This window comes from Zeus faber (genome assembly GCF_960531495.2).
Source record: "Zeus faber genome assembly, chromosome: 18".
NCBI classification, from domain to species: Eukaryota; Metazoa; Chordata; class Actinopteri; order Zeiformes; family Zeidae; genus Zeus; species Zeus faber.
Window position 1 is genome coordinate 22118090 of NC_137210.1, and position 11606 is coordinate 22129695.

Consider the following 11606-nt stretch of genomic DNA (forward strand, 5'->3'; position numbering starts at 1 on the left):
GGTGTATGTTAAGATAGCGACCGTAAAAGTAAAGCATAAGACATCCAACCCTGCACCTCAGCTCACACACACACCATGTTAACTCAGAGGCAGCACAACAGGACACAATCTGAAAACCACAGAAACGGGTGCTGGTGTGAATACAGAGGGATTTGCCGACTGGAATTTTTACGAATTCTTAATATGAAATGTTTATGTATAATTAAACATTTATTATTGTAAACAAAAAAAATGTTTTTTTGAATATTTAGTCAAACTTTTTAAGTTAAGTATAGCTGTCTTGTCCTATCGGTGAGTAAAGTATCTAGGTTATGTCTTTTTTGGCATTACTTGACCATTAGAAGATAAGACACTGATCCTGGAAACTGTACAGCTTCTGTTAACCTGTTACACCTTAAAAATGAACATTAAATGTAATTGTCAGCATTCAGCGGGACGGAGCATTAACATTCATATACAAACAAGTGTTTGTTAGAGAAACAATGTCGATCTTTTACTATAAAAGGATCTTATCTGTTGTGCACACACTTATCGAGTCCTAGTTCCCTGATGTAGACATTGGACTTCTTCCATCAAGTGTCCTATTCCTCACATGCACGCAGTTCCTCAACAAGAGGGGCTTGTGTAATGGTTTGAAACTTTTTTTTTTTTTTTTTGGGTTCCAAGATGTCACAACATAACTCTCCCTTTCACACAAAGCATTCTGTTGAACCCTTTGGTCCACACACAATGACATGGATTAATGTGGATCCCTGGCTTGTAATTTCGCAAACCAGATTGCACAAACAAAGCACAACATTTTCCCCAAATCATTCATATTTGAACCCATATCGGGCCTCAGGGGTGTGTTTCTTGAAATCGCGCAGAACCTTGAAATATTCAGGAGTGGCCGAACAGAAGGGCAGGCAGGGCGGCGGTGACGTAAGAGCACGAGACGGGGCCAAGCCCAGTCCGTCTGTGAAAGCCCGGGCAGACCCCTCCTGGCCCGCGTGTCGTGTGGAACCAGGTCACTCTTTGTCTTTTCCCCCCGTGCACACAATTCCAGATCATACAGCTCAGCTTAAAGTCAGTCCATTGAACACAGGCTAGTCTGAATTTGGAGGGGGAGAGAAAAAAAAAAACCAAAAAAAACCTAAACCCAGGGTGGAATGTGACCTTACACAGCGGCCGCTCGGCCTCAGCAAGGGACAAGCCAACCCCTTTGATGGATTTATGCATTTGCTCTTGCAACACTTACACATTATGTAAGACATGGAAGACACTTTGGGATCAATCAGATACTTCGACAGTGACTTTGTACAAGGTTTTCTTTATTTGTGAGACCTCATGCAATACAAGCCGTCTCAATGTTCTCATATTCGATGGAGTGCGATTGTTACATATAAATTTGATTCTTTCAATGCTACCAGCTTTGATTACTCAGTGATTCAACAATTTTGTCTAATTAAACAAGAACACCTATTGTCAATTTCAAGCAGTATTTTAACACAAGCTTTTCTTACTTACACAAGCCTTTTGAAAGAGGATTGCTTTGTACACGAGCGGCAAAAGCGAGATCTTTCAGAAAACCTTAATTGGAAACAAAACGTTAAACACTAGGTATATAAAAACAGATTTAAAAAAAAAAAAAAAAAAAAAAAAAAGGAAAGGTGTCTATTCCCAGACAACATAACATGACACAGCATACACAAATAGTATTTATACATTTACAGAGAGCGTATTTAATTGCTTTGATAGAACTGATAGCTAATGTCCGTGTATGAAAAATATAAAGTATATGTCGGTGTGTAAATATTCCTGAATAGACAACCCTACACTAACAATAAGCTGATAAAGCTCTAGATAGAGCTTTGCACGGCCCATTAAACGTGTGCGGAACATAGAAATGGGACGGAGTTCCTAGAGTGTGCACTGAAATGCACTCCTGAGTGCAGAACACCTGCAGACCTCTCCGACTCTCTTCAAGAGGTTGAATGTTAATCTTAGGCTGAATAAAGGCCGACTATTGTGTGCAGCTGAAGCTACTTCTGTCTCCAACCCTAATATTTTCCTCCCAGTAACCAAAACTTTTGCTTAGACTGGCAAAGGTTTTTTTTTTTTTTTTTCTCTTCTCTGGGTGGGTATGAGTTCTAACGTAGCACAGCAGCACTGAACATGGGTGTTCTGGCTGTCAAGGCAGTATTAGAGTAAGGCTTCAGAAACTCTGTTATAGTGGTGTTTATAGGTCAGAGGCGGGTAGCAAATTCAGTGGTTACCGTACTCACAGATCTTTAGAATGAACTTAGTTTTACCAGCATTTTTACAGTGTTCATTCCAAACTGTTTCATTACTTTTATCTGTAGACTTTGTAGAATAATAATCCAATTAGGCAAATGTTACTTTCATAGAACCTAATTTCTATTTGAGCAAAATCCACCTCTGGTGAAGTTACTTGCATCGGGGAGAATGAGCTGAGTTCCGTGTTAAGTACAGGTCCAGAGTGTGTGAGCAGGCAGCAGCAGAAGCGCGGGCAGGGATTGCTGACTCGGCTCTCTGGCTGTCTGCTTGTGAGGTAAACTTGGGGTGCGTTCAAGGGTAATCACAGGAAAAGAGCTGGTACGGTTTGTTTGTCTTTCATGTGAACACCTGCCGTGGCGTATAGGGATATGTGCCTGTTTTAACCAAAATCCCACTAGCCACACTGCAAGCGGGGCCAAAGCCGGAAGGAAAGACTGTATGCTGGTGGGGAGGCGGGGGGTTTCGGTTTTGTGCAAAAAATTGTTGAAATTCCTGATCATCTATTAGGTCGAACAACAGATGTCAATTACTTAAAGTGCCTGTGTAACAACAATCATTAAAAATCACTCTGAAAGGCCCAAACATAAAAAAAATTATCGAAATGGTGACAGTCCCTATGTAAACTACTAGTAAGAAAGGAGTAAGTACAATCTCAAAGGGTGTTTAGAAATATGTAGGGGTAGTAAAGTTTAAGAGATAATGGTAAGAGATTTAGTGAACTTGTATGTCTTGTATGTCACCTGATGGAAAAAGTATATGCCTAAGACAGACAACTAATCTTCCCTCACTTCCTTTTATGCCGTATAAGGACTTCAACTTTGGTAACTGGGAGATGTATTGACATGGGTGCATAATGTTTTCATTTTGTTATGGCACAACTGTAAAAGATGCATATCGCAAAATAAAATACTGATGATACATTTAGTTACAAAAACCACCATTTTCAGAATAAATATTTTGCATAACCCTTATTAACCATTCATTAGTGAGATCTCATCCCAGTCTCGTATTTGGCTGAATAAGCGAGAGCATCCTTCCTCCTGAAAGAAGTCATCCATAGGCCTTTTTGCATAAGATGACGAAAACTTACGACTGCTGTGTAAGCGAAATGTCTCCCAGAAATTGCTTTAGCACCAAAATAAGTCACTGAAAGTCAGGAAAGAAAATACTTTCTTGCCTTTGAAAACTGCTGTGGCTGCCCTGCCTTACTTTAAGCCACAGAGCATGGTTAAGAAGACTGCAGTCAAAAGATTTCTCCCTCATTTTGAGTTTTTGTTAGCTGAAGCACCTTGTAAAGACCTGCATCAAGGCTATGAGAAGGAGAGGAAGATTTGTTTTACAGTGCCTTATCCTCCGGGTTCCTTAATCATTGGTTACGGCCCTATTCGGGGTCACAGGCCTATGGCTGATGGGTCCTTGCGTAGGAGGAACATGTTTTCAGAAGCCTGGACCCCAGGCGTCCAAAGAAACCCTGCCTTAGTCAAACAACTTTAAATTCCAATAAGAATTAAGTTTTCTATGGAAGCACTTATGAGGGTTAATCCTAAATTTTGGGGTCACAGATAGCACCTAATATAAGACCTGCCTTACATTAGCAACCTGCCAGCTACAAGCAACCAACGTTAGTCGGCCAGATAGGAGCAGGTGCAGGAATAAGGCTTTAGAGATGCACCCATGGACACAGTCTCTTTGACGGGATTAAACGGTGGTAGGAAGTGAGGGGTTCTCTGCCGCATCCACCTTCTGCTCTGGGGAGCAGCAGAGGAAGAGGCGGCTGCCTAAGCTCTTGAAAGCAAACCTAAAATACATGATGTGGCCCATGGCCACGAAGGAGACGGAAATTATGACGAGCAGACCGAAGGCCTCAGGGTTGGGTGCCAGAATCACCATGATGAAGTGCAGCAGGTCCAGGAGGTAGTTCATTGAGTTCTGGACGCCGTTGATCACCCCGCGCTCTGACTCGATCACATTCTCTTGGATGAGCTGGGTTACTGTCAGGTCAAACGACCACAGACCTTGAGGAGGGAGAGAGGGGGCGAGGATGAGATCAAGAGTTCTATGTAGCAGTCGTTTTTACAACCACATGTTAAGGACTATAGCAACAAGCGGATAATTACAGTTATGGCTCTAATTATCAGCGACTGTTATTGGCATCAAAGGTCTCCAATATTGCACTGACAAGTGTGTCAGATCCGGAGAGGTTATCCGCTTATTGTTAAGTGAGTGAAATCTTTAATCTGTGGACTTTTTCTGCCTGAATTTTGCAAAGATCAATGTCTGAAGTTCACGCTCTTTTATTCTCCATAGTACGATTCAAAATGATGCATCGTGTCACTTACCAATTCTAGCAGCAATGACCCCAGAGAACAGCAGACCCACGGACATATAAGAATGCAGAAGTGGCAGCTCCTGCGCTGGGGCGTCAGTAGTGTTTCCAGCCAGGAAGTCGCCAGTCAGCCCCCTGGTCAGGCTGTGGTCGGCCTCGGGCAGTGAACCCCTGCCCCCTACCAGGTGGGTGTAGAGGTCTTGGAAGGGCGAGATGCTGAGATCGAAGGGGCTTCCGGGAGCGAAGACCGACACGACGCACAGCATGAGGCAGGACAGCTGGGCTATGCCCGACATGAAGCCTGTACGAATCAGACCGCACTTCTTCCTCACCCAGGTAAAGGCAACGGTGCCACAAATGCCCGAGACGGCGGACGCCCCCATCAGCAGACTTAGCACGGAGCCGTTCAGGCCCTGCGTGTACGCATAGCCCGTGGTGATGCAGTCGAAGCCCAGCACAGTCATGTAGAGGAAGGCCAGGGACATGCCGGCGAAGAAAATGGACTGGTTGTAGTAGGCCACCCAGCCAGCCTTGAGGGTGCGCAGAGGCTCTGTCACCTGGTAGCAGCAGCTGTTCTGTTTGGGAGACGCTGGCTTGGTTGTCACTGCGCCGTCGTTCATCAGGGGCTGAGAGGATTCTTCTGGACTCTGGCCATTCTCCAACCCTGCGGAAATACAGGAGGGGGAGGCCAAAAAGGGGTTAGGGTTAAGGGTTCCGAGCTCACACCATTAAATTAAGCATTGCCGCTTTGTAAGCCAACAAGATGCGTTTCCATTACTTTGTGGATGAGTTCTTGGTTGTTGGTATGGTTACTCGGTTAGTATGGTAACTTCAAAAATATACACAATTATATCGATTTTTACTGTTGGCCAACCAGTCCCATCAGTACATGTGACTTGATACAACACATTTGTCGGGCACTGCTTAAGGCTGTCAGTTTTCGGGAAGTAATGTGGTAACAGAGTTACTTAACCTGCTGCTTCAACTGACAAATAAAACATTTTATTCAAGTTTATTTATTAATCCCTCTGGGGAAAATAGTCCTCTGCATTTGACCCATCCGACACACCCTAGAAGCAGTGGGCAGCCGCAGTGCAGCGCCCGGGGACCAACTGCAGCTCTGGACCTTGTTCGAACACAGGACCTTCTTGCTGTGAGGCAATAGTGCCAACCACTGAGCCACCGTGCCACCCTAAATTTCCCCACCCCAAACTCGGATGAACAATTATGCGTGTTCAGATTTAAACACTCGCTATCATTTCAGATTCCAGTGACCATCCCAAATCTACAGCTAAGTGGCCTCTGTACCTCTCTGCGGGCTGAGCTGTTTGAGCTCCTGGTCCTGCTCTTTCTGCCCTCCCTTCACGGCCAACGCCGGTGTCTTCTGGTAGACCTTCCAGAGCAGGGCGTACTCGAGGCACATGGAGCACAGGTTCCAGCCCGAGATGAAGCCGCAGCCAATGAAGTGGGAGCCAAAGGCCATGATCTGACCCACCAGCATGGGCGCCAGGATGTTGGTGAGTTGATCTATGATCCTCACTGTGGCATTCATATCTGTTGGAAATAAGGAAAAAGGGGAGGAGGCAGGAAAGGGGGAGGCAGAGCAGTCGCTGGAGATTAAAAGTTTACCTCTTCATTATTTTCTCATGCATCAGATGAGTTTTTACATATGAGAGACGGAGTGGTACAGTTAAACGCTGAGGTCGCACTACTTTTGGTCAGTCGTTTTATGGCTCCTTTTTCACTAACGTAGTCCTATTACACTGATCGGTCATATCACGGCGGATTGATAGAGGCAATCAGGAAAGCAAGATGACCAAGTCCAACTGAGCAGATAAGCAAATCGGGCGCACGCTGTGGTCAGTGACCGACCAAACTCTATGACCTGGTTAAGCTTTTATTCGACATAGCTGCCGGTGGATTTTATGTCACTTTTCCTTCCGCCAGAAAAATGTGCCAAGCTGTGGAGCCATAAAGAACGTACAGGAGGAGTGACTCAGCTCCCCGCAGGGTTCAAAGTTTGCTCCACAGAACAGGGCTGGTGAACGCTCACACGAGGACTAAAATCGATTATGGGTTTCTGCCGCTTATGTGACTGACCTGCCAGCTTGCTGCTGTCCTGTCCGGCCACCACCACCACCCAGTCGCGCTGGATGGTGATGGAGGTGGCCGTGCTCGCCAAGTTAGCGATGTTGGCGATGGTGATCACCAGAATGTAGCAGGTTGTCTGAAAAAGAAGAGGGGAAAACATAACATTTCATCGTCACGCCTGTGCATTTTTCCAGTTTTCGATATCCTGATCGGTGTGACATTCTCATTGTTTAACCACATGCAACCCTCTGGTTTCACTCTCAACTTTCAAACTATCGCGCAGTTCTGTTTTGGATATTAGAACCAAAAATACACATAAATAACATTATCCATGTGGAATATTTAACAAAATGAAACAAGGGGGCTAGGTGTATATACAGTCAAGAATTTCCCCGTGGAAAATAGGTCTTAAAAGAGAGAGAGAGCCCTTGTTGACGTTATGGGCCGGGCTGATAGCCAGCCTAATACTCGGCATGTGACCTTAACTATAGCAGTGACAATGAACGACTGGGCGGCAAAAAAGCTCGACATATTTCGCCTAGAAACGACGGAGGCTACAATGCTGAACAACTGCCGCCCAGTGTGACCAGCGAACCAACTGCCCCAGCACATTGTTGTTTCCTGCTGTGTGTACATTAGAGGGGAGGAAGGGGGGGGGCGTTCTGGTGGGAACAGCTACAGCTTCAACTCAACAGGCCCAACCACTTTTCTCTCTCTCTCTCTCGCTCGCTCTCCCTCTCTCCCTCCCTCCCTCCCTCTCCTCCTCCCTCTCATGTGACAGGCCTTGAAGAAACCGCTGACTGCACAGCCACCAAAAAGACACTTAATCTCCTGTTTCACCCCCCCCCGCCCCCCACCCCGCGCCCACCTCCAAAAACGTTCAAATACCAGGCATCTCTTTCGGTTCACCCTCCCCGCCGACACCCCCAGAACGGCACAACACAAAGCCACGTTTTCCTGATTCCCCAATACGGTACAGCCCTGAGAACTCAACACTACAAGTTGGAATCCTTACCAGTCGCTCTGTATCTCGCTCCAATCCCTGTTAGACCCGAGCCAAAAATGGTCTATTTGGAAACGTTCTCAAGAGCGCATAGTTAAACATGCGTAAACAGGCCCCCCTAAGGCACGCAGGCGGCCGCTCTCTGCCCAAATGGTAAATGTTTACTCTGATACACAATCGATGTCATGCGGAGAAGAGGCACCCAGTGGCACCGGCGGAGGTTACTGCAACGGTCCTGGGTGATGAAACGCTGGCACTGAACCCGCAAACTTTGGTCACAAACGTCTTCCCACATGGAAGTCCATATCAGCGATCGCAACGTTTCAACCCGAGGTCAGAGTGTTCCTCTCGGGGAAGACAGGTAAATGCTTGCGCTGCAAATTCCGAACAGATTGCCGTGGGGCGGCGGGGGAGTGAGGGTCCGATGGGATCTTACCAGCATCCATCCATCGTAAAGCCCCGCCAGCTGCTCTTTGAACTGGAAAACCACCATCAGAAGGACCCCACACGCTATGACACAGGAGTTCTGGACGACCAGTGAAGTCTGGGCCACTGTGGAAAGCAGATGACGAGCATTGGGAACAGAACTTTGCTCAAACAATAGATTTCTCGCTCACAAAACCATTTGTTACATTTTCTAAAAGCGTTTTTTATTTATTTATTTGTTCTCATTTATCTCACTTAAGAGTGTGTTTCATGGCATTAAAATAATGGTTAACTTGATCGGGGAAACAAAACGATTTTTTTTTTGTGTCATATGACGGCTGCTACCCTACCTTTGAGCCTCGGGTTTCTGTCCACCCAGTCCCCGATGATGGCCCCGAGTAGGAGCACAGACCCGGCCACCACCAGTCCATACACAGCTGTGAGCAGGAGACTGTTGCCGTACAGCTCCACAAGGAACACGGCCACTGCAAAGTTCCACATTCGGTCGCCCTAGAAAGGAATAAAAATAGGGATACATACAGATTTTCAAGCACATTGTCACATTCCGCGCATATAAGGTTTGTGCGGACGCTTTCTCGAGAGCGAGTGAAACGAGATCAAATCCATCCTCCTTCAAGGGCTTGAAAATGAATATGTCCGCTTCTCCGCTTGGGGATCAACATAACTAAACATGCGGCTATTTCTGGAAGGCATTCATAAGTAAAAGGGGGAAAAAAAATAAAGAGATAAGAGATATAACGTGTAACAATGCTGTAACTGTACAGGCATATCATTTCCAACACGCACGACGTTGGGGACACAGACGTTACCTCTGACCTCTACAAATACTGTGAAATAATGCATTGTTTTAATCATGTTGATGTTTGTCTCACCCATGTCGAGAGAGCGTGGCTCATGTAAATAAGGAACTTTGCTGATGTGAAAAAGCCTCGAACGGACTCTGGAAGGGAAACATGAGGAAAGAAACATATGAGTAGAAATAAACATGCATCAGTAGAAATACACGCGTATTAGGAGACGTATACACGCAGTAGTATTGCCGTATTCCTGCACGTCGACACAGCAGCAAAACTGCTCCCACACTCGAATGACCGCTTGCACGAAAATCGCAAGTTCAAACGAGATAAAAAAAAAAAAAAAAAACAATGACCCACCGCAGCATGTTTTCTTCGGAGCAGCGGCATCCATTGCAAGATCGTCCGAAAACAACAACAACAACAACAACAACGACGACGACGACGCCAGATGACTGTCACTGCAGACAGCGGCTGTTTTCTGCAACGCGCGCCGGCGGATCCCTCCCGAACCTCCCTTCCAAACTTAGCTATCACTGTAGCTGAAGTCGGAAAGAAATGCTTTTTGTTTTCTGGATCTAGGTTGACGGGATTAAAATGCAGAGAGCGACGGAGCAGCAGCAGCAGCAGCAGCAGCAACAACAAGCCCCCGCGCGGCTCGGTCCGTGCCTCCGCAGCCCGTGTTTACCTCCCGCTGTTATACTGTGCGGGGCGGCGCGTCACAGTCACGTGAGCGCCCACAGCAAAACCCACGGCGAGGCAGAGTCCGCTGTTATTGTTTGTTTGTCTGTTTGTTTGGAGGGTTTGACCATTTGTCCGTTGACAAAGAGGGAAAACCCAATTGTTTTATTGTTTTTGTTATTTTTTTTAATAATTCTGATTTTTTTTTTTTTTTTGGCGCGGGGGGGGGGGGGGGGGGGTGCGGTTATTTGAAAAGTTAATTTTACGATCGTTGCATGTTTTCATGTTTCTTTATTATTATCATAATTATTATTTTATTTTTTACAATTGAGATTTTTTTTTTGGAGGGGACGGTTATTTTAATAGTTAATTTTAGGTTAGTTGCATATTTTTTTTATTTGTGTTACTTTATTATTATTATTATTGTTATTATTATTGTTATTATTATTATTATTATTATTATTACTGTTATTATTGTTATTATTAATATTATTATTACTGTTATTATTATTGTTATTATTATTGCCTGTGGTTGTCATTTGATCTGCTGTAACGTCGCAATTTCCCTCCGGTGGGGGAAAAGAAAGAAACTTTCTATCTGTAATGATAATGATATTTTCAGTCAGCTGAAAGGGATATGGATATATGGACATTTGGATTCAAACACAGAAACATCAAATAGAGAAACATAATATTTTCTGGTCTCTTAAGCTTTTTTAAACTCTAAAAGTCCAAATACCCTGACATCAAAATTACTCTAGTAAGAGGGAAAAAACAGATTGACATGTATATGGATGTAAAAGTATATAAGTACTTGCTATTATATGTACTTAAAGTAAAAGTACTTGTCATATCCAGTGTCCTGATATAGTGATTTACAAATATAAATCCAAATATAAACATTTTTTACTACCGTAATTAGAAATGTAGTAGCTCAATACTTTAGTATAAAGTAGGCCTACTGATGTTTGCCCTGAAATGTAGTGGAATAAACGTCGAAACAAAATCACCTTTAGTGCAGTAACGGAGTACTTGTACTCCGCTGCGGATTAGGATCTGGAAAAATGTGGTTAGAAAAAGATCCTACAATGCAGTCTTTATATTTGTGCTGAAATGGAAGAAAACATTTCCTGTTTAGGGGATCACATGCAGCATCTTGTTCCAGCTGCGCTCAGACACTGTGATGTTTAGTCAAAGTGAGATAGACAAACATGCGTAGTTAAATTGTGGTCCATCTAAAAGGGAAATGGTTTTGCAAATGGATCTGGACGCTGTAGAAAAGACCTTGGTAGGGAAGATAACTTGAGGCCGCTTTACAGGAAACGGCACAATTTTCGATATCATAGTTATTACAGTGTAGCCTTAAATGAATGCACTGTGCTTTGCATTTTGGTGATTATAATTCTAGGAAACACCGGCGTGGTGACGAACAGGGTGCACAGAGTTCACGAAAAAGCTAAAGATTAACTAAACTGAAATGTGCACGTGACGTCAAATGTGTCATCCAAATTGAAGGTGAACATTTTATCTCTCCGCCGCCACATCCGAGAAAAAAAACCTTGTGCCCCTTGAACCGGAGGAGTTATTGACACAAAATGCCTTTTACAAAGTGCAAATATTCCACATAACGCACTTTTGGATGACTTGCATTTGTCCACCCCTGTCAACAGAACAGAATCACGGCTGTAATTACTGGGTGCGGAGGAGCCCTCTCGGCTTGCATCAATGCGAGAGTAATAAACATTGGCTCACTGATCACCGGCTCATAGATTTGTTTTGAAAGCCACATAACAGTGGAGTATGGTTATAGTTGTCCCTCAAAGCCTATTGACAACTGGGAGGGATGTGTGTAAAGCTCATGGGCTCTATGACCAGAATAAGATATGAATACGGCGCCACATTGGCCATCATTTTGTAGGGAGGTAGTGTTTTATTTTGATATTGATTCAATGGCATTGTGTTACCACATTGTTATTTGGGTCATCAG

General features: G+C 44.5%; 1 protein-coding gene across 1 annotated transcript; it reads right to left on the reverse strand.

Moving 5' to 3' along the window:
- Positions 1–1530: 1530 nt before the first annotated feature.
- Positions 1531–9555, reverse strand: slc40a1 (solute carrier family 40 member 1). The gene is made up of 8 exons (XM_080018774.1): positions 9299–9555; positions 9017–9084; positions 8474–8633; positions 8134–8249; positions 6704–6830; positions 5912–6157; positions 4617–5267; positions 1531–4292 (listed from the first exon to the last, which is right to left on the reverse strand). The coding sequence occupies exons 1-8, from the start codon at positions 9330–9332 to the stop codon at positions 3976–3978; spliced, it is 1719 nt and encodes a 572-aa protein (XP_079874900.1). The 5' UTR covers positions 9333–9555; the 3' UTR covers positions 1531–3975.
- Between the last annotated feature and the right edge of the window lie 2051 nt (positions 9556–11606).